We start from the raw sequence: 23,111 nt of genomic DNA, 5'->3' as shown, positions 1-23,111 counted from the left end.
ACTGTGGGCCTGCTCAGACTAGAAAAACCCGTATCAAGCCTTGCTGCTGTCAGCAGTACGCTCCTGCCACAGCCTCCATCCACTGGTGCCCTGGGCTTTCCCCACCACTCGTGGGCAGCAGATGCTAACACTGTGGCTGTACAGCAGAGGTGGAAACAGTTTTCCCACACAGCCCAATTGACTGGGATGCGAAAACTTTCCCAGTTATCATAAAGGTCATCTGTTTGCCACTAGGATACAATGATGCATTAGCACTATTACTTCTGAGCAGCCAATGCATTCTGAGCTCACACCGCGTTTGTACTGGCATAGCCTAAGCTGATGAACTTCTCTTGTATCCTCCTCCTGCCAGTCAAAATCCTGGCCATGTGGGAAGCTGGGGCCCAAGAATCGACATTGATGGTGTGCGTCAGTATGTGGTGTTTACCCAGACAGCTGGCGTAGCTTGCTCTACATGTGGTCCATGATGTAGCTGATGGGACCCCCCATGAGGCAGAGTGATGGAGAGCCAGTGAGTTATGGTCACATTAGAGAGGAGGTTAATCTAGCGGGGAACAGCATCTGGGTCGCTGCCACAACTGGGGTGTTTTAGGGGATTTGAGCATAGATCTAGGCATTGTCAATGCTCAGAAACATGATTGCTATATAGGATATGCAAGTCACTTAAAGCTTTTCCACCTGTTTTAACTAGCTTCTCAATATCAGAACACCACTTGGGAGTAAATATTTAAGGGGAGTTCCTCAAGGCTGTACCATCTTGCTCTGAAAGCACATAATTGTGTAGAAATAATATCCAGGCATTGAGAAAAGGAAAGTGTTTGTAGCTATTACCCTGGGTTGTCTCCCAGCTCTGCTTCACCCTGTAGTTTGTAGATTGTCTCTGACATTTAAACTGGCATTTACTTACTCTTCCAGTCTTGGGTTTTTCCATGTGGGGAACAGAGAGAGCTGGAAGACGGGGGGCTGCAAAATACTTTGAGTCATACCTTGCCAGCAGAGCAACACCCCAAGTTCAGTGGTCAGTATTTGATACTAGAAAAGGAAGGTAAAATCCGCAGTCTTCCTCCCCTCCGTTTGCTCCCAGTGTAGACACAGTGATGAGTGGGGTGTGGGGGTGTTTTTCACTTTGCAACAAGAAACCACCTTGTCCTTCCAACTTGCTTTTGTCAAATCTTGCAGCCTTTGAGAGGACCAAGCCTGGCAGAGGCAGAAGGGCCGTGTAGGGCACGTAGTGGTGACAGGAGCCGCAGGTCCTCAGAGGAACTAAAAACTTTTCTCTCTTCTTTCCTAGTTCTGGATACTGCAGGCCAAGAGGAGTTCAGCGCAATGCGGGAGCAGTACATGAGGACCGGAGATGGTTTCCTTATAGTCTATTCAGTGACAGACAAGGCTAGCTTCGAGCACGTGGACCGGTTCCACCAGCTGATCCTCAGAGTCAAAGACAGGTGGGTGCTGTGGAGCCAGGCACTGCCTGACTGCTATGGAGACTGTGCTGTGGGGTGGGTGCGCATCTCACCCTGCCTTTCTCCTCCTGGGTGTCCCAGGGCGAATCCTTGCTCTCTATGGGTTTGTAGACCTATGTATGAGGAAGAAGTAGTATTTTACCTTTTCTGGTAAGCATCTAGTGCTTTCAGTGTGGAAAAATTCAGTAGTGTTATGATGGAGTGAAATGGGTCTAGAAGGAAGAAACTCCAGCCAGAACAGTCTGGCGGAGCAAGGCAGACACCTTTGAAGGTAATCCGTTTGGCTCTGTAGAGGGAGAAGGATGCTCTGTGCGCAGTGCATGCACTTCGGGAATGCCAGCAGGGAGTCAGCAAGTGTTCATTCAGCCCTAATCCTTTTGTGTGTCCTGGCAGCATCCTCCTTTCCCTGGCTTCAGTTTGTGCCAGACCAACCTTAGAAGGTCTTGCATGGTATGGGGCTGTGTACAAGGGTCTTGGGGGGAAAACGCCTCACATCGGGAGGAGCTGTGTTTCTTACAAGGGGTGCAATGCAGTTAATGCATTGTGCTCTGCAGCAACCATTTTCAATGAATAAAACATCTCTGATTGACTGGGGAGAAAGGAAGAGAGGTTGCTTGCTCCCCTCCTTGTGCGTGCGTGGGAGAAGGTAGCACTGAGGGTTTAATCATGGTAAGCAAATGTGTCCTGACAGAACGAGGGGAAGCTGCCAGGGTTTTATCTCTTCCCATCCCAGTTCAAGAGGTGATGAATCCATCCTTACTGGGTGGGGTATGAATCAAGCACGGCTTGCTTTGTCTGCTGCTTTGAAACGCTTAGTTTTTCCATTCATAATGGCTTTTAATTATGGAAGTCATCAAGAAAAGCCACCAGAGGGTTCGGGCCTCGTTTCTGGCTTCCTTTCACAGTTCTGAATAACTTCCCCACAGGAAGGGTGGACTCGTATCATGTGAGGTTCACAGCTGACAGCTCTTCCAGTAAAGCATCCAAAGCAGAGCCCACAAGAGTGAAAAGTAAAGGAAAAACCACCCTTTGATTTAATCTAAATGAAGAAAAATGCCAGTCACTCAGTCTGCCTCCCAGATCACAACAGTCCTTTCTTCACTGCCAGCTCAGCTTGGGGCAAATTAAATCTGTTTCTGAAAGCTGGAGAAGATGGGACGGCATTTCCTGTAACCTGCCCCAAACCGATGCTGGTTTTACCTTATTTAACTTTGTGAAAATAAGATGTGGTATTCATTGTTTTGCACTGGACTGAAACTTTTACCCCTCCATACGCCGTGCAAACACTGCAGCCGGCGTGTGAGAAGCAGGAAGTGAAACACGCTGGTGAGGTTGTTTTTGTTTCCCTGCCCAACGCCACCGAAGCACAGAGTGCGAGGGGCTTAACGCTTCATCTAAAACCTGAGCCTGTTCAGAAAATCACAGCAATAAGAGCAGCGTGAGTAAAGAAACCATCCTGCCAGACGTGCAGGTAGCTGGGAGCAGAGCATTGCCCTGGTTTTCAAGCTAGCAGGTTGTTCTGGCAACTTAAAATCCAGAGGAATTGCAGGCTGCCTCGTTAGCAGAGCTGTTCAAAGCCTTCCTCCTGTTTCTTTCCATAATCCTCCTTACAGTAAAACTTCCAACTATAGTAGTTTTGTCCAACTAGCAATTGTACAGCTTACCAGAGGGAACAAAGTCCCCATAGAGTTTTTATTTCTGATGTAAACATGGCAAACGAGATACTGTCCAAATACAGTCCCTTTCTTATCAATGTGCTGCAAGCCAAAAAGGAATTAAATAATCCAGACAAGCAAGTGTTTTGCTCCAGAATGATCAGAGTCAAGATATATCAGTGCTCAGGTATTAAAATTAAATCAAAACCACATTATCAGAATGAACAACTGTAAGCCTCATTTAAAATGCAGAGTGCAGTACGGTATTTTTCCAGCCAGAGCAAAGGGGCAACATGCCAGAAAGAAGATGGAGCCCTTACCGTCTCGATGAAAAATGACACAGAAACGCTGTTTGAAAATCCTGAGTTACTCAGGGAAGTGTTTTATGCAGAAATTAGTATGACCAGCTGCTCCTTACCCCAGTAAAATCAGCTCTGTTACAGCAGAGAACACTGGAATCATTTTAGGAGGGTTTAAAGTTAAATATAAGAAAATAATACTGCAATAACTGTCAATTATCAGAAGGGACCCTCTCTGTCCTAGCAGTGGGTAGAGGCCCTGCAGCATGACTTTGCTCTCTGCATCACGCAGCTGGAGGAGAGGCTCCTGTATGGAAGGTGGGGTGGGCAGCAGCTACACTGCGAGGACCACCCATGGCATGAGCTGGCTCGGTTCGGTTTAGTCGCTGGAGCTACAGGGATTTCTACCAGGGCAGGGCCTGACCTGCACACCTGGTCAGAAGAGTGTTGCACTGGACGTGGTGTGGATAGATGGGTCTCTTCTCAGGTGGTGGCTGAAGACAGTCACTTACATGCCCCGTAAAGTTAAAGAAATACTGAGTATTATTACAGAGGTAGATGGTTTTGGTAGAAAGGGACCTTTGTTCATCAGATTTTTGCTCTGGGATTAGAAGCAGGTAATAGCATCTGGAGAGTTAGGAAGACTCTTCGGGTCCCTCCAGCATCCTTCCAGCTACCACTGCCAGTCTTTCAATTTGTCGTGGGGTAACTGGTGGGGATCTTTGCCCCCAGTCATTTTCTCCCCCATGAGGTGCCCCCTGAAGTGCCAGCTCTCCCAGAGTCTGTCTTTTCTTCCCCCATGGTTGCTCTCAGTGGATGAGTGTCCACCAGGACATGAACTGACACCAGTTCCTCCAACATAGCTCATTACCTTGCAATGACTAGCAGCTGCCAAGATATGTGATTACTGAGATGCCTTAATTGTTGCAAAAGAGTTCTGTTCTCCTGTTCAAGATCTGTCTCTGTCTCAATTAATTTCCTGACTAATTCTGTAGCTCTTCATGTAGTTGGACCTTCAGTCTTAGCTATTACCAGGTACTGCAAAAGCAATTACACTAACTCCATGAAGTGCCTGCAAGTAAGAATGAATGTATGCATGCATGCAACTTGTGAACATGTGTTGCACAGTCTGGGGGCTGATGTGTGTTTGTTTGGTCTTTCTTTATATTTCTTTACATGTATGTGGTATGTCTGTAGCTGAAAATGTTAGATGATGTCAGCGTCAGAAAGTGAAACTTATGCTCAGCATTTTTTATTGTAGTTTGCTAATAATTGGGTGGTGGTTTTGATTTTTTTCCAGAGAGTCCTTTCCAATGATTTTGGTAGCGAACAAAGTTGATCTAATGCATTTACGGAAAATTACAAGAGAACAGGGAAGAGAAATGGCAACAAAACATAATGTAAGTTTGCATGATAGTTTAATTGGTTGTTTTAAGTCCTACTACGGGCATTTAGAATTGAATTCCTTACGCACTTGGAGCTGAATTAAAGCATTTCTCTTACAATCAAACATGTGCAATTACATTTTCGACTACTACAGAGTAGTGACTATACAGTTTATTTTCAGTAGGGCCAATTCATCGTTGAAACTAGAGCTCTGTACACAGAGCTGTAGCAAAGCTGTGGCCATCACAAAGCCACGTGTACAAGGTGTCTGCAAGCGGTGAGAAACATGAAATGTTCAAAATGAGGGAAGAAAGTGCACCTTCTTGGAGTGAAAAGACAGAGTCAGGCATTAGGATTTACACTCAGGTGTCTGTAGGAAGTGAGCTTCTTAAACACAATGAAGTTACAGGGTTGTTAAGCCTATATAAATCTGGCCCACCATCTTAGCTCTGCATTATTCATGCCATAGTTTACCCTGAGAAATTGGTGTTGGATGAATGTAGATGACATGATACTCCACTAATCAATTCTAAATGCCAGCAGCCATGAACACCCAGAGGGAGGCAACAGCTCCTGTAGGAAGAAATGAATGGAAAGGTGAAGGCAAACAAACAGCAGGTTCACTCCCTCCCCAAGGCAGCTCGTTTCTGTAGGAGCCCAGACACCTAAACTGCAACATGTTGCACCCATCTGTATGCACACGCTTTGGAAAAGGCCATGTATGAAAATACCTTATCAGAGGCAGTTTTATAAATCTGCCAGCGTGCTGGACAAGCACTCTAGGAGGCCCCATCTGGCTGTCAGACTTTGAAGGAGAAGATCATTTTACACTGAAGGGGAATTGTAGTCATGAAATATTCATGCAGTAGTCCTAATAAAATGTGGCAAGCCAGAATTTTTGGCAAGTGCTCGTCTTTCAGCAACCTTCGGCTATTTTCATGTCTGCTAGCACAGCTTAGAGGGAGAGAACATCTGACGACATGAAGTCTATGATTATTCTTCCCCACACCCAGAGCTCTGATAGCAGCTGGTTTGCCTAGTGCTTATTCCAGACCTTTTATAAGTGCTTGCTGACCTTGCTGTGAGCGTGAAGGTGTTGATAGCAGTGTCATGACAACACTTTGTTTACCTGTATTTGCCTGGTCTCTTAGACACACGATTTCTCCAGCCTTTAGGTTCTTTCATTTTGAAACTGGTTTGCTACCAACATGTAGGCTGTTACTAATCTCTTTCATGATAACGCTTCTGTCCTCCAGATTCCCTATATAGAAACTAGCGCCAAGGACCCACCTCTGAACGTTGACAAGGCCTTCCATGATCTCGTGAGGGTAATAAGGTAAGCTGCAGCCCCTTCACTTGCTCACTGCCCACAGATGGGTTGTGCGGGAGTCCTGGCCTGGAGAGCCAGGAGCCAGCTTCTGGGGAGCAGGGGCCAGGTGGTTTGGCTGGGGGTGGGAGATTTCTGAGGTTTATTAAACTTTCTTATTCTGTATCTGCATAGGGATGTTACTAACACTTAGTTACCCTTGTTGGACATCATTGCTAGGCAGTTTGAGAACTAGTTGTGGCCATGACAAAAATGTGTTATTCAATGAATACTGCAAAGCCTACTATAATGATCGGCTTTAAAAGGCTGGCTTTAAAAGCTTTGGACCAGTAATTTGGGTTTTCTTAGCTTTGTCCTCTCAGGGTTTCGTATTGCCAGAGGTTAAAAAGGACTGGCAAAAAATTCTACAAAATTCTAATGTTGTATGTGACTTCTAACATTTTCTGCTCATTAAATGGAAAAAATTAAGCTGCTTTGTAGGAGAAACAGCATGACCTAATGGCTAAGCCGCAGGTTTCCTCCTCAGACTGCAGAGGTTTGTTCCCAGTTTTGGCATGAGCTGCCTTTGCTCGCTTTGGCAAACGCCTGCTCTCCGGGCGAACCCCTGCTCCCGCTGCCGGCAGGGAGGGACTGCCTTCCAAAATCCCGGCTGCCCTGCAGGAAAAGAGCTGCACGCACATCTCAGCATCTCGGCTGATAACCTCACATCTCTCTGAGAAGATTTGTTTTTCTGGCACCGGTTGTCTGCCAGATTTTTCTGGGCCCTCATTTTTCACGTTTTGGGAGGGTGCTGAGCTGAAATCATGCTCCTCCCTGCCATGCAGTCAAAGTGCCTCGCTCGGCAGTTAAACCATGAGGCATTTATTCTCAGCATATCTGTACTTGTGAATATCTTAGTGCAGCCTCCAGTCAGCCTCCATCAAAAGCAGATGGTACTGCCCACTCTTCCCACATGTCTCAAAAGCAGGGGGCAGAAAGTCTTTGGAGAACTACAGAGCTGAGTTGGAAATGTCCCAAGCTATTTCCCAACTGTTCTGTAACTCAGCATTAGCTGGCTAGATATTACTTTTGTGTTACAGTGGGCTCTTACCGCCATCTCTTCTACTCTGGGAAAAAAAAGTAGCCAAAATAAGATAGTGAGGCTCTGTTTGCTTTCTCTACATAACGCAACTCCAGATGGGCTGGAAGGAGCGTTGTAGTGAGACATCACTAAATTCTAGCCCTGAAAATGCACTCTGTAACCTCAGAAATAGGTGAGGCACCTCAGTTCCCTGAGTAGTCACTCTGAAAGTCATTGCCAGCCAGGGGGAACCCTCCACAGCACCAAGGGCACCAGAGATGTTCACAAAAGCTGCAACTCAGGTTAAGTCGGAGAGCAGAGAGATGCTCTGTGATCTAGGCTGGTCATTTGCCACAAAGCAGCTTCGTGTGGTCTTTGGACGTTGCAAACTGTCTGTAGCCATAGGATGGCATCACCCACCAAGAATTGCTTTTTTTAAGTAAGCTTTTACAAATAAAATGTAAATTTACAGCTCCCTAATAACTGTTTCATTCCTGGAGTGCTTTGCAAATGTAGATGCTCCTCAGAGCCCGTGTGAGTTTGCAGAGTAAGGACACTCGTTCAGGGTCGGCACTGTTTGTGCTCCTTGTACTTAGCTAATTCCCAGTTTATTTAGCTTCATGCAAGAAACTGTTGCTTGAAAGTAATCCAGAAAAGAGTGGGGTGATTTGAGTCTGCCTGTTAGATCTTTTAAATTTCCTGATATCCCTTTTATGCTGCAGCAGTGCATACACAAGGACTGTCACAGCAGAAATCTTGAGCAGGCATGAGACGTGGTTTTCTGGGTCTCTAAAACAGTTCCAGAACACTGCGAACAGCTTGTGGCCGTTTAGTGTTTATCCAGATTAACTTTAAAGTATTTTTTTATTTCAGCTTTCTAGTTTTGAGCTTTAAAGTTTTACATTTTTCATGCCTCCAGCCTTCATATGCGCTGAAAAAAAATCTTACTAGTCAAAGCTGAGTTTTTCAGGTGGTTGCAACATTTGGGAGCTGAGGCTGTAAGAAAAACACCAGATGGAAGACATAATGGTTTGTCCCCCAGATACGTCTCACCCTGTTCTGGATAACTTGGTCTGCGCTCAGTTTAGTGCCTGCATATTACATAGCAGAGGCTGGGTTTGAACTATTCAAATTCAGGTTGGTTATTTAGACACTGTTTGAACCAACGGAAGCTGCTGGTGTTCGTTTGGTTTATCTTGCAATAAAATCTAAGTCTATGGGCTGCCTATTGGGTGTCTGAACTACAAAGCCGTCTTCTGTTGAATTTGCACCGCTGGGCCAGCTGAGGGGCTGCTGCAAACAGGTACAGTTGCAAACAGGCATTTGGGCAGTGCCTCATCGTAATGAAAAGGGAGAAACCCTCAACATAACATTTTAGAGGTTGCTCTAACCCACCTGAGTGATGGGGGCTGCCAGGGCACAGCGCAGGAGGGCTCTCTGCTGCGTGTTTGACAGCTGTGATTTCAGGCAACCAAGGGGTTGCTGGGGTCAGCTCGCTCTCTGTGCCCCCCTCCAAAACCAAGTCCACAGCAGTGCAGTTGGCTAAGGGCAATGCCAGCTGAAAGTCAATCTTTCCAGGAGGGTTTATTTCTCTGTGTACTCTGTATCTCTTTCACTCTCCTCCCTAACGAGTGTTAGCAGCAGCGTGATGGGTGACGTTGCATTGCTTAGAGCATCCCTGTTTCCCAGAGCAGCCCCCTGGCAGGGAAGGAGGCAGCAGTTCACCCAGGGCAACCAGAGGCATGGTACCCTGGCAGGACATACATCCCTGCCGTTAGCCTTAATGTTTGCTTATGGCATCTTTCCTCCTTCCTTGAAAATGCAGGGGGTTGTGGTGTTAGCTGTGTGGCATGAAAAGCCACATGGTGGTGGAAGGATATATGGAGATATATATGCAAATATACATATGTACACCTGGCTGCCCAGAGCTCTGGATGCTCATGTCCAACCCAGCCTTGTCACTCACCTGCTTATTTTCCTCTGTGTCTCCCAAAACAGGCAACAGATCCCAGAGAAAAGCCAGAAAAAGAAAAAAAAGGCCAAATGGCGAGGGGACAGAGCCACAGGCTCCCACAAACTCCAGTGTGTGATTTTGTGATGGGACTGCCTGGGAGTGTCTTGGACGCCTCCCTCCTCCCCCCTTGACCCACCGCCAACCCAGGCAAAGAGCAGCAGCGTGAGGCCCGCGCGGTCCCGCCACCCCCTCGGGCTCCCCACGGCGGCCTGGGCTCAGAGGAGGCGGCTCAACAGGGACCGGACCCCCCCAGAGCGGGGCTGCTCATCGGGGCTGGCGTGGGAGCCGCGCAAACGGGAGGCAGAAGGGATCAGCAGGACTCAACTCTTGAACATCCCCAGTGCCTTCCAGGGGCCTCCACGGTGTTTATTTAAAAAAAAAGTGGGAGAGAAAGAAAAAAAAAAAAAAAAAGAAAAAAAAAGTGTTGGGTTTATCTGCAAACACTTCTCCTTGTGACCCATTTCTGAACAGCCATGAATAGCCCCCCTGTTTGGTACAGTTGTCTGTGTATGTGGGGGAAGGGAAAGGGCTTTTCTTTCTCTAGTTGGTTTTTTTTTTTGTCCTCTTCTCCTTTTTCGTTGTTTGCTCAGCGAGTGTTGGGTTGCAGAGAAACATGGCCGGGGTTAGGTTTTTTGCACTGAACTCTCTTAGGCGGCAGTGCCAAAACACGACTTCATATGAAAATGCATAGATTTGGAGGAAGAAAATGAATTCCAGCTGCTGTGGGTGCTCCAGACATTGTGTCAGACCCTGGAGGGCAGCCAGCTCACAGACCATAAACTCCAGCTTAGGAAAGGAGGTTTGGGCTTGGATTATTTTTTTTTCTTACCCTTTGTCAAGAGGTTTTGTTTCTGTTTTGTAATTTGGGGCATGTCAAAGTTAAGACATTTTGTTAACCTGGAAGTATTTAAATTAAAGTAATTTACAAATGGAAGGGTTTGTCATCTTTAAGGGGGAGGAAAGGAGAGAGGAAGTAAAACCTGAACTGAATGTGTTATCTGGGTGTTGAATTTCTCCCTCATAAATGTGTGTAAAGTGATGCAATCTAAATCCCTCTTTATTATTCCTTAACCTTTCCCTGCAAAGCCACTCTTGGGTAGATGAATTGTTTTGCTTTTCCCAGGCTCATCTCACACACAAAAATCAGTTTATAGGCTTTTGCTCAATGTTTCTTCATTTCTTCTTCTCCCCCCTTTGCTGAGAGTTGGTGACTTGAAAGGAGGAGGTGTTTTGAAAGTTACTCAAGTGGGATGTGTCTCTTCATAAGCTTATATATCTAAAATGTCTCCTTGTGAACAGCAGAGACTGAATATCGTTATGCCTTATGAAATGGCAAGGCAAAAAACCTACTGCCATCTGTGGCACCAGAAATACCATTGTGCCCATCCTGGAGGGGCCACGTTTTCTGTGATACCTTTGCTGGCACTAAAAATTGTAGTGGCAATTTTTTCTTTAATTTAATGGATTGTCATCTGCTGGACTGAAGCCATCAGCTCCATTCACAGGGTCAATAAATCCCTTTAAAAGTAACAACTTGCTTTTCATCAGCTTGAATCCTATTCAAATATGCTTTATGGGCACGACTTAAAATATTGGCAGAGTACGGATGCCTGAGATTCGTGTGTCTGAGCGCAGAAAATCCTGGTATTGGATATTGAAGATCCGTTCAAGAGAGTGGATCATCACAAACTTAATTGTTTGTGTTTGTCTTTGCAATGTATTTGCTGCCAGATTTCATTTCTTGAGTCTTTGCCAGGCCACCTTGTGAAATGGGAGTTAGCTGCTGATTATTTTTCAGGTGAGTGCGGCTAATGAAAACATTTTCCTAATTTGTCCAATCTTCATCACGGCCAGAAGATGGCAAAAGTTTGCGGCTGGCTCAGCAAGCTGCTTACTGTAATGCTGGCTGCACTGCCTCTGTCCTCTTTGGTGTGATGACAGATGCTGGGGCTGGATTAAGGAGGTGGATATTGGGGAGAAATATTCTTCATGGACTCTTGCATTGGATGTGGGCCACACGCTTCAGTACGCATTAACGCTCCCTATGTCAATGGAGATCTGGCTCCAGACCATCGCAGCATTTCTCCCACTATATTGTTTCCCTGGCTCTTGAGACTTGCCGCTATCTTCTGGGGATGAAGAGCTCCCTGTAGGCATCTCATTTGTTCTGCCTCTAGTGGCTGATACATGCAACCAACCAACCCAATTTGCTGTAACCCCCATTGCCGCTTTCCTGCCAGAACCCCTGTCTAGCCTGGCTACTGGCTTAATTTTTTTAATTATACACAACTAATGCTGTGGGATCCCACACACAAGAAAATGATGGCGTTTTCAGGGACCCCTGCTAATAACCCATAGAGCCCTTCCACTTTAAAATAACCTGATTTCTGCTGAAACCCTTCATCCTTTTTATCTAAACCCTTGGGAATACTTGCTTGAAAACAGCATGTGTGTATCTTGAGTCACATCTGCTGGGTACTTAGCACGGCATGTGAGAAATTAGCTGCTTTTTCTGAAGCATCTTAATTGTTTCTTCAGCTTCTTTAGCAACTAACAAATATTGCAGAATAACGGGGAGGAGGGGAAAGCAGCAGATTAGCAACTGAATATGGGTAGCGGCAAATGGGGAAAGCTTGCCCATTTTCTTCTATGTGCAACTTGTTTATAGCAAGGTATTTTCCAACAGGGATTGCCTCTCTAATGAGTCTAGGGTGCCCAAAACAGTGAAGAGATACAATGCCTATTGCCATCTAACTCACCCTTTCATATTCAGCAAGCCAGGAGCACCTTCCCTGCTATATGCAGCATGTAGAGACCTGGGCTGAGAAACACTGGTTGGTGGTACTTACGCTACTAAAAGTACCAACTATGCTGGTGGGTGCCTTATTTCTTCCTATGGAGCATCCAATGGAAAGGGAGTTATTTGCTGTGATCAGAAAGTCTGGAGAAGGATCCTGTAAGGGTGTGCTTGGGGCTCATTTTCCAAAGAACTGATGGTCCCAGTGACCTAACATCATGTTCAGCCCCTGGGTAAATCTGCCTTCCCTTGTCTTGTATCTGGTTCCTCTTCTGCTAAACAGGAATTTAGAAGATAGAGTTGGCCATAGCCTTACCTTGTTTTTAACAGACACCTACAAAATAAGAGAAGAAGGGCAAAACCTTACAGATTCACTTGTATTTGATAACCAAATGGCCTCCTTTTTTTCATTTTAGGCACTGAATAATATTTGTAAAACAACAAAAAATTCAAGCTACATAAGTTTTGGCTTTGTAAAGGAGTAATTCACCTCCCCAACCTGGGATCTCATCCCAGCTGTATCACTGCCTTCAGGTAAATTGTGTTGCTGTTTCCCCCTCAGGTTGTTCTGCATATAGAGCAGACACAGGCTTGATTTCTTACTGGCTTTTGAGATGTATGGCATTTATTGTACAAGCAAAGTCGTCTGTCTGTCTGCCTATCTTTGTCTCTCATTTAAAGAAAAGGGGGGTGGGAAGGAAGAGAAGAAGTACCTGGCTAAAATAAATTCATTTTCCTTTAGCATGAGTGGAGAATTTAATTATTCCTCTCTGCTTGCCAACTCTAAATGGAACAAAAGCCTTATAACAACAACAACAAAAAAAAAAAAACTATGCAGCCCTAGAGGTGGTGGGCTACCTACAAACCTGCTTTCTTGGCTGTCTCAGCCAAGGCCAGTGCTATTGTTGGTAAAGCTGCTGAATGACAGCCTGGGTACGTCTGAGTAAACCATGTTCAGATGATGGTGCTCAGCAGAAAAACACCAGAGATGGTGAAAAAGGCAAGCAGGAGCTTAATGAGGGGCTGAGATTGCTTGGTTTGGATCAGATGTTTCGGTTTAACAAGAGGGCATTGCAGTATGTTTCTCTGTTCCTTAATCTGTCATAATTAACTCTGGCTGTACTAGAATTTTTAAATTGGGATAGGCTGAGGGGTTTAGACATACATGATGAGTCTCGTCTTGAGAGGAAATGAACATTATTAGGCATGCAGAGGACAGCATTGTAGTACTGGCTTAGACTTTTCCTTTTTTTTTTTTTTGGCTTGTTACCATCCTAAGGACAAAACCCACTGCCCAGAGCCTTGTTCAGCTCCAGTGATTTCAAGGGATGATCACTAAACACTGCCGAAGTGGTTGGGAGTGAGGTGATCCCCCCAAAGCTCTGCTAAGGGAAGAATATAATGAGTACAGAATATAAGAGTGTTTTACGAGACACAACTTGTGGACTACTCCAGATGTCAGTGTTCAGATACGGATTTATAATGAGAGAGCTTGAGAGAAGTTTGGCATTAGAGAAATATCCAAGCCCCTGTGACAACAGCCACATCAACCCGTGTACCTGAGACTGGGCAGAAAAACTTTGTGTCTGGAAATCCAGGTTCTGTGAGTTGGGGTTGGGTGGCCAATCTAATCAGTCTGCTGTAGGTTGGGCAGAAAGGAGGACCGTTAGTGTGAGTGAAGTACTGCGTTACAGCTTCACATCCAGCACTACAGGAAAAAGGAGATGAAGGATGCTATGGCACAGGGATTGTTTAATTTCTTGGTCACTTATCCGTGTGCTGGGAAGTCTGCTGGGGCCAGCGGTCACATAGGCTTATTCCTGTGTCTTGCATATACGTATTTAATGCCATCTGAGATGCCTTGGGGTATCCAGGGCATTTGCCTGGGAGTTTCAGATGTAACACAACACGTACAGGAGATCTGTGCCCTTCTGAAGCAACAGCTAGCAGCCAGCTAAGATTCACCTGAGCATCTGAAATGCCTCCAGATGCCTATCTTCAGGCAGCTAGGTGAGCATATAGTTGGTGGTTTGAGACCCCTTTCTTATTTCACAACAGCACTCTGAAAAAAGTCTGAGGATATTTCAAGTGTCCATGGCTATTCTAGCTCTTCTCCTACAAAGGGATCTCACCTGTGTTTTAAGGACTCACCCATGCATCAAAACAAAGTCTGAAGTAGAAGTCACAAATTTTGTGAAATGTATGAATTGCATCTTGCAACCTAAGTGATCTCATGAGTATCACTTGCACAATTAGGCTGTAAATAATTCAATATTTAGTTATCAGGGTTTCCATCGATACCATGCAGGCTTTTTGCTTATTTTTCTCCTGCATTTGAGAGGAATAAATATTTCATAGATGATCTCACAGCCACGGTTTGTGGGATGACATGGGACTTGCTTGCAGCAGAACAGAGCAGAGAGATGGCTCTGCGTGTGCCGTATCCTGCGATGGGGAGCGGCAGCATGGATGCGTGCTCTGGTTTGGGGTTTTTTTCCCACTGCTGTGGCAAATCACTCCAGCTCCAGGAAGTCAGCAGTAAGTGGCCAGCAGGTCAGGCAGACCAAGACTTCCCGAGGCAGGAGAAACGTGCGTTGCTGCTGTGTGCGGTGCCAAAGGGAGGGAGCCAGGGGAGGAAGGCGCACAGTCAGCATGTGAGACCCACCGGGTCAGTGAGTGCAGGGGTTAGTGCTCATGACAGCCATGGGGATGTCCAGCAGTACTGAGTGCAGAGTAGAGACAGGCAAAATCCCCTAATCCTTCTGGCAGTTTTGGGACAGCTTTATTTCTTTTGAATTGAGGGCTCCTTTTGCCAAATCCTGGGGACCAGCAACACCATTCCAACCCCACCACAGCAGTCTGACCTGCCACAAGCGTTACTACTTCTCTGGTTCCCGTCCTTCCTCCCAGGTCTCTCTAATGCAGACGAGGGCATGCAGCGTAGTCTGAGAGCTCAGACTGGGCATGTGGTCAGGTCTCGGGGGGACTCGGAAAAAAATCCTGGATTTGCTCAATAAGAGAGCAGGAGTAAGAGGAGGAGGAGGAGGAAGGAACTCCGTGAACTGAAAGCCTCTTCTACAAAGCCAGATCCTCCGCAAATCTGGGTAAGAGACATTGCATGGTCCATGATTAGGATAATCTCTGCTGAGAAGTCAGCACAGCTGAACAAGTCACGAGCTGGTCCTTGGACTGCCACACACAGAGGTGGTTACCCTGTGGCTTCTGTGACAGCAGCTCCCCTCAACTGCAGTAGTCAAGCCCAGCCAGTCCAAGACCCAGTTGGGTATCTGGCATGCCTCTTTGCATCTCAATAGCCCACATCCCCGTAAAGCGAGAGCCCTGGCGCTGGGAAGCTGCTGAAAGGCCTGGGCTCATGCTTACGGGGCAGGGGTTTCTTTTCTGCAAGCTCCATAGTAAGAGCCATGTTTCAAACAACAGTCCCCGGGATGTGAGCCGACAAAAAGCAGGAAATTCAAAGTGAAGGCTGATGCGCCGGGCTCTGCTCACACAATTGTGGAGGTCGAACAAAGCACAATGGTGTGAGCTGGGGACAGGGTGCTGCCCGCCCTCCCCTGGGAGCTTCCTGCCTTGCCTTGCCCTCATCCCTGTCTCCAAACCTTCACAAGAGCTTAAGCCGGTTTCTGGCATTGAGTTTCCCACAGAGCTGGTCACAGAGTTTCATTCCCACGTTTTTTTTTTGCTCAGCTTCGTGAAGTTTCTTTGTTTCCTTCAGCACCCTTTGGCCAGAAGGGTTAGCTTGCTGATGTGGGGGGGTGTGTTTGGGCAGCCTTTGGCAGAAGGTGTTTCATGGGGAAGAGGAGTCACACCACCAGCATGAAATACTTCAAGTCAGAGATGGCACTCTGCTGAGTTTTTGGTGGTTTTACTCTAACACGTAACAATTATTCTGGGAAAATTCACACAATACCTGCTGCTGTAAGAATAGAGAAGTGGCGCTAATGATTTTTCGTTTCAGGATCTTAAAGTATTCATGAATCAATCCAACCACTTTGCTGTCAGGACTCTCCAAGGTAGCAGACCTTGTTCTGTAGGCTACAGAAATGAGAGAACAGAGATTTGAAATGTGGAGAAAGAAAGCGCTGTAGTTGGTGAGATGCCCGAACACCTAGCACTGCTGGGACTTGTGTTCAATTTGCTTCAAGCTGAGAACTACAATTAGCATATACTTAATTGAAGATAAATATTAAATGCTGGAAGAAGAGGTCTAAGGCCAGCTATCTTGAGAGGTTCAGTCCCTGATACAAACTGTAAATACCTACTAGATATAGGCTGCTTCCAGAGCAGCATATTTCCCAGTATTTTCCCTAAACAATCCATCTCCTTCCTAATTTGGGATCTAGCTTATCACATCATGGAGATAAAACAAATATGGAAAAGGTTGCAAGTTCTACTTCATTTAAGAAAATAAAAAGTTTACTCTTTGTAAAACGTTTTTGGACTTATTTGCATGACTGCTTTGGTTCTTCTTCCAGAACAAAAGCTTGAACCCTGCTTGTCCCATGGAGTCCCCAATATCAGTGACTGTATTAAAAATGGGCTGCCCTAGGAGAACAAACCTGTGAGCACCAAGCGTAAGCTGTGTAAGCCCACAGCTGGGTTGCTGTTTCAAGTTCCCAAGGGGCAGAGACCAACGCTTATTTTTTATTAAAATGGCTGGCCCTTTGGCAATGTTGTCCTAAGGTAACAACAAAGAAAGGATGCTATCTAATGCCAGCCTGGCTGTTCATCTTAGCGTCCAGAGGACTTTCAGAACTGGCCATATAAATAACGATATTGATGCCTGTGCTGAATAAACTACTTCTGCTTCTTGGGCCAGCATTAGCATCAGCCTGACCAATGCTACAGGGAGGAAGGCTGCCTATATGTTTCTTATGTTTAGTGCCAGCTAATGCCAAACTGCAGGCTTATTCAGCCCTAGCAATGGTCTCAGCTGGCTTTCCTCTTACTGTGACCAGAATGGGACTTGTAGCATTGAAAAAAACACTGGGCAGCCAGTTTGGCTACAGCACAGCATCTTTTCCTGCCCAGATGTCTCTCCTCACCAACAGCCTTTTACCAGGAGCTCTGTAAAGGTGGGGACTGAGTTGGTGCTCCTCCCTGGAGAGAGGCTGGTGGCTTGAATTTGATGATGTGGGCTTGGAGCATTGAGCAGCTTCAAGGATAGGGTCGTATTCATTGCCAACCTGTATCACTAAGGGGGTCTTAGCATCTCTTTGGGGCAATTTGACCATTTCCCAGAAACAAATCCCCTGCATTGACCAGCCAAGGACAGAAACAATTGGTCTGTGTTTTTACTTGGAATCAGGATTAGCTGTTTTATAGAGAGGTTGGACCCCAGGAGAGCGTCTGTGAGGAGAGGTGACCTTACCTGCTGTGTGTCCTGGCCTTGTCCCAGTGCTGTCCGTCTGTCCCACCTGCCCCTTGTGACAACGTCCAGCAGCAAATGCAGACGCGGTGGGTGGCGCGGGGTCCTTTGGACGCAGCCAGCTGTACCGTGTCTGGTGTGACTGGGGAGGTCAATACGCCCACGGGACTGCTTCATGTGTGTGCAAGGTAGGTACTGCCAGCAGGACTGCCAGGAGCTGGGCACCACTAGAAACCCGCTGGGGGGTTTGGTGAGGGCATACGACACTTTTCCAGACCCCTCCTGTCCCATTCGCTTTCCTATCGGTGCAGAAAATAACCCAAGGAACAACCAAACAGCAGAAAGAGCTTCTCTAACACCTCTTAGGCCTTTGTGTCCCTTCTCAGCAAAGGTTGGGAGTAAAACTGCCCCAAAAACAATGGTGAAAAAATTGCCAGAGGAGGAGGGTGTAAAAGGGAAACAAACTAATCTGCACTTGCGTTCATGGTGGATCAAACAGGTCACAAACTTCTTCTAAATATATTAATCTTCCAAAGGCTCTTTAGCCTGTTATTTAGACTTAAATAATCATGACCTAGTACTTACTGAGTAACTAAAATCTTTTGAGAGTTCACATTCATACTCCAGGAGATTATTGTAAAACAAAGGGCTGAAAAAATCCAATTTGGATGTGAATATTTAATACGCTGTTTGGAAAGCTGCTGCACTGACATTAATTTGGGCAGATAATCAAATAAGTATTAAAACACACAATTATGCAGAGATAAAATTAGAACAGGAAAGAGCTCTAAGTTAAGCCAAAAGAAAATGGTTTATAAAGACCTTTTGACAGTGGCCTTTCAAATACAAGTGGAACTAAACACCAGAGTTGTTACTTTTATCCAGGATTATAGATCAGTGGCAGTACCAGCAGTACCTGGTATGTAAACATAGAATGGATGTCGGGTTTGTTCCTCGGAGACCCACTTCAGAACCCATGAGTGTTAGCCGGAGCCCTTCTGTTAAGTCGAACAGGCTTTGGATCAGGCTCCATCACCTTCTGACAAGGGAGTCCCACAATTCCTTTAATCAGCAGCTTGAAGAAGAAGTGAAACATATTGCAAAAGCCAAGCTCCAACAGGAGTTCTGTTCAATTATGTCTTAACATTAAACTGTAGCTAATGTGCTTTTACCAGATGTCCTAATGAAATACTACTAAGAGCCGGTGCATCACATTAATTAAAGTGAAATTTCATAATGAATTCTCTTTGCAAGGCAGCAGGGATGAATCGGTGACCTACATAACCCCCCTTCCCTCCAAAATAGCTTTCTGAACTAATGAAATGAATCCCTCTGGTTGTGGCAGGAGAGCGGAGGGAGCCGTGCCGTGCATCCCAGCTACACGCTGTGACACAAAAAAATCCGGGCGCTCTCTGCAGAGATTATGGCTCGCGTTTCATTGTGTCTAGCAATAAGAGGGAACTTTCAGAGGCAAGAGGACTCTCCATTAAGGGCACCTTGCATAACGGGAGGCTTTTGAAACCTCCATTAAAATTCTTGGCCAGTGCCCTTGCAGAGAAGCTGAGGGATAAGCTGGTTGACCCTCTCCCTTATAAACCAGCACAAACAGTTATATGCACATTCGAGTGTAAGAGGTTTAGGCTATGTCATTAAAATATAATCCACAATGCACAACAAACACACACGCAGCTGGCAGGCTCAAACCCATTTTTGCAAATGCTTTAGGAGAGAAGCAGGAGAATAAGCATTACATAGCTCATGTACGTGGGGAGAGGATAGGAGGAGGGGAGACCTCTGTTCCCAGGCATATGTTTTTAAAAGAGAAAATATGCCTGTGAATTCCAATTATGTCTGTGTTAGTACATTTTTATCCATGGTGGTTTGAGATTAAAAGCGATTTGTGGTGTTCCTAAGTCTCAGCAGTCTTTGTTTCACTAAGCCATTGCAGTGCAATCAAAACAGTGCCTGTACCCATGCTAGATTGTGCCAGCAAGTCCTAATTGCCTGAAAGATAATGGTGTCATTAAAGTCTCTTGCCCCTGTGAGCCTTGTGCTCCTCGACAGAAAAGATGCTTTTATCATTGGTTTCAAAGGAGCCCTCAGTCACTGCTAAAGCACATTGTCCATTCAGAGGTACTGGAAGGCTGTATTCTGTAGCTGCTTTATTCCTCTGCTTTTCCCTTCTTAGGCAGAGGACAGGGGAAGGCAATGGAGAGAAATGCAGAAAAAAATGTTGACGTTTCATCAAGAAGGCCAAAATATAAACCAGATATTATTCAGTTAGAAACCATGAGGGGAAGAAGTGGCTGAGACCTTGCACCGGTTAGGCTTCTAGCAACAGAAACTCTGTGAAAGGAGGCACTCCACAAAAAGTGCCAGCTTCACCAATAATTTTTCAGTTCAGTAATCATTTTGACAGAAAAGCTGTGACCAGCTTCTTTATTCGTACAAAAGTCATGAGGCTCTGCAATTATGCCTTAATTCACAGCCATCCTTCATACTGGACAATTTCAATTAAGAAATGACCTCTCCCTAAAACATTCAATTCTGCTACATAATTTATTCCTGTATTCATTGGGTAACATCTCTCTAAAAGGCAGAAAGACACTTATGCAGGTAAATCGATCTCTTGTCAGTTTATGGGTGGGGGTTTTTTTTTAAACAGAAGCTTATTTTTGTTTTCCTGGACTCGGAGCCTTGATAGTTCTTGTGCTTTGAGAATCACCTTTCTGTTCGCTTTGCACATTGCCCTGCTCAGTCAAGGAGCCCATCTTCACTGAGATTAGCAATACAAGACCCCATGAAAATGACAGTGACTTGCGAAGGTAGCCTATTAACAAGCATTTTCTGCATTTTTGCCCTGCAAAACTGAACAAAGATGTATTTAATCTTGAAGACCTAGCACAAGTAATACTTGCTGAGTACAGTAAGAGGCTTGTTTTGCAGAGGGGCTGTCGTCCATTTGACCTGCTACCCTCATAAAACCATTGCAGTTAAATGTACACTCAGTTATGCTTAAGAGACTTATGGCAGGCCATTACAACATAATCCAGAGCGCTCACCAAATGCATGCATCACAGAGAAAATGCTTTGTGTTGCTGGTGCAGACCATTTGTACTTTGCAGCAGCAAACCACCTCTCCACAAATCAGCAGTCAGATCATTCTTCCTTTCATACCTTCCTTCTCCTTGTCTGCCTTTCATTCTCCTAGCTGTTGCCTTTACTCCTCCATCACTACCTTTCCATCTTCCCTCCATATTCTCCACCATAGCTGGTATAAGAGCCTTTCTTCATTGCATTACTTTCCTGGAGCATTCGCTGTTGTAGTTTTTGCCACTGACTCTCCATCTGTTTAAGACTTACTGGCGTGTAATGCTTTTTTCTTTGCTGAAGACTTTTCTAATGTAGGATCTAAAATGTAGTCCTGCTGCTCAGGGCTGTGCTTGTAAGGTGGCACCGGAGCAGGGGCTTCATCTGAACAAAGAGGAGTCTTGGTCAGCTGAATGAGTAGAGGGACCTTGTAAGTGAAAAGGAGGCAGTAATTAGACAAAGAAGGGCTTAATGCTGCTTGCCTGAAACGTGAGTGAGGGAGAGAGATTGTTTAAATTTAAACATCGAAAACAAATTTGGAGACACCCCCCCATGCATATCATGCAGCAGGCTGCAAGGTGGAGGGGTCCCAGCAAGCCAAAGGGGCTCATTCACGACCCCGCTGGAAAGCCCAGGGCAGCAGCATGGGCAGCCCAGCCTCCCGGACCCGCTGGTGCACACGGGGCCCTACCAGGGACTCACTCGGATGCCCAAACCCTGCAAAATGTGAGGTCAGATCTTAATCCAGTGTATTCAAAACAGACACTGGTTTACTTGCTTTTATAAAGGATCTGAGCACAAATGGCAGCAAATCCATGAGCCTTTTGGCTTAATCCCATTTCAGACACAAAAAAGAAAACCCTGCCTGACAGCCACAAGCTCTCTGGGAAGAGTCGGCTCTTCCTGTGTTTCCCTAACTATGATTTTACTCAGTCATGTGCTGTCATCCTCCAATCCTCCTCGAGTGTCACTTGAAAAAAACAGATCTGTTGTCAATTTTAATGACAATGCATTGAAGATGGCTTACAGCAGAGAATGGGGCTTTATAGCAGCCGGCTGTGACAAATCTGGGATGCATGAGAACATTGTGTGTGTCCTAGAGATTATAGCTTTTAAAATAAAAACCTCATTTTAGTTCCCTGGGGATTTTTAATGAATTGCCACATGCAACAATGCCTTAATCGAAGCATCAGCGATTACCCATCTGACTGCAGCTCACTTGGTATTTACAAAATAAAAGAACAGCCAGCACCCTGAAAACCCTAAACCAACCTGAAGAGCTCTACTGACGCTAAGGATCCCCTCCACTTTACAGGCAGTGACATAGTAGTCACCAAAGGAGAAAAAGCTTTCGAAGAGGTGGGACATTGCAGGCTGCCCCATGTCTTACCACGGTTAACGTTACTCAGAGCAATGATACACCCACCTCTGAGCCATGGACCAGTTGCACAACACACGGTCCAGGAAACAGACTAACGGCAGTAGGTGTCAGTCGGGTCCCAATAGTATTCAGACACCTCGATAAACGGAAATCATGTTTTACACCACTGGCAAGAGCTAGGATGAGGCCAGGAGCAACAGTCCTGCCAGTATGACACAGAGGGAGGTGGTTGTTGTTGGACCATGAGGATACAGTCCAGTGAGGGTTAGGGGTCTTGTGCCTAGGGCCAGGGATGTCTTGTTCCATCCAGACACTTGTTTAAATACATAAACACTGTGTCTTTTCCCTCTTGGATAGATGTGCTGGTCACAGCATTTAACTCCGTGCATTCAGCTAGGTGTGCAAGTGAAGAGTCCAAACTACCATTGCTCCCACTGCAGTTGCTGGATGAGATGGGCTCCTCTCCCACATAATACAGGCTCTGCTGCAGATAGCCCCGCAGGAAAGCCTGCCTCTCTCCAATGAATATTCAAGAGCCTCTGGAGACCACATTCCTAAATTAGACACCTAATTTAAATGCCTCAGGTTGGGTTGTGCAAACACTCGCCTCAGTGCCAAGAGTTAGTGGAGACCTTTGGCTCCCCGTTCCCATCTTACCCACCCTTCCATGCCTGTGCACTCATCCTGCAGCCCCCTGGGGCTCTCCCAGTCCTCTTACAGCCTGAACACACAAACCTAACAACTTCTTCAGGTCCAAAAGTGTGTTTTAATGCATTCCAAACTGGATTGCTCAGAATAGCCTCTGCACATGTGGAAGAGGGCTAGCACATCACAATGCATCCGACTTGCTGCGCGTGGGACACAGCGTCCCTCTGCATTTGCCCAGGATTTCCGGATGCCCAGCAGCCCAGGCTGGCAGATATCCAGATATCCACTAGCTCATCGCCTGCATTGCTGTAGAGCTGGCAGGTCTGCATGCTTCCTTGACGCCCATCCCGCATTCATCTTCTGTTCTCCTGGTCTTGGCAGCTTCCAGGGTAAAACTGGGTCAATGTCTTTCCATAGGATTTCTGTTCCGTTCCTGCCATGGCTGGCAGAAGGGGATGTGCCAGGACAATACTGAGGGGCCATTGATTGATGAGGAAGGACAGGCAGGGTTTTGGTTTAACTATGTTGAAGCTGTGCATGAATGCACAGGCACACAGACAGGCATCGCTGGCAAATGTCAGTAAAAAGCAGAGGCTGATGTAAGA

General features: G+C 46.0%; 1 protein-coding gene across 6 annotated transcripts in view; it reads left to right on the top strand.

Moving 5' to 3' along the window:
* The window catches only part of MRAS (muscle RAS oncogene homolog), a 40,793-nt gene extending 30,655 nt beyond the window's left edge, over positions 1 to 10,138 (top strand). For all 6 annotated transcript variants that reach the window (XM_075093102.1, XM_075093100.1, XM_075093099.1 and 3 more), the window contains 4 exons: positions 1,292 to 1,445; positions 4,718 to 4,817; positions 6,060 to 6,139; positions 9,189 to 10,138. In XM_075093102.1, the coding sequence (XP_074949203.1) occupies positions 1,292 to 1,445; positions 4,718 to 4,817; positions 6,060 to 6,139; positions 9,189 to 9,288 (434 nt within the window). In that variant the 3' untranslated portion in view covers positions 9,289 to 10,138. The remainder of the gene's footprint in view (positions 1 to 1,291; positions 1,446 to 4,717; positions 4,818 to 6,059; positions 6,140 to 9,188) is intronic.
* The last annotated feature ends 12,973 nt before the right edge of the window (positions 10,139 to 23,111 follow it).

This window comes from Phalacrocorax aristotelis, chromosome 5, assembly GCF_949628215.1.
Source record: "Phalacrocorax aristotelis chromosome 5, bGulAri2.1, whole genome shotgun sequence".
NCBI classification, from domain to species: domain Eukaryota; kingdom Metazoa; phylum Chordata; class Aves; order Suliformes; family Phalacrocoracidae; genus Phalacrocorax; species Phalacrocorax aristotelis.
The sequence above is the reverse complement of the archived record's forward strand: the minus strand, read 5'-3'. Positions and strand labels throughout refer to the sequence as shown.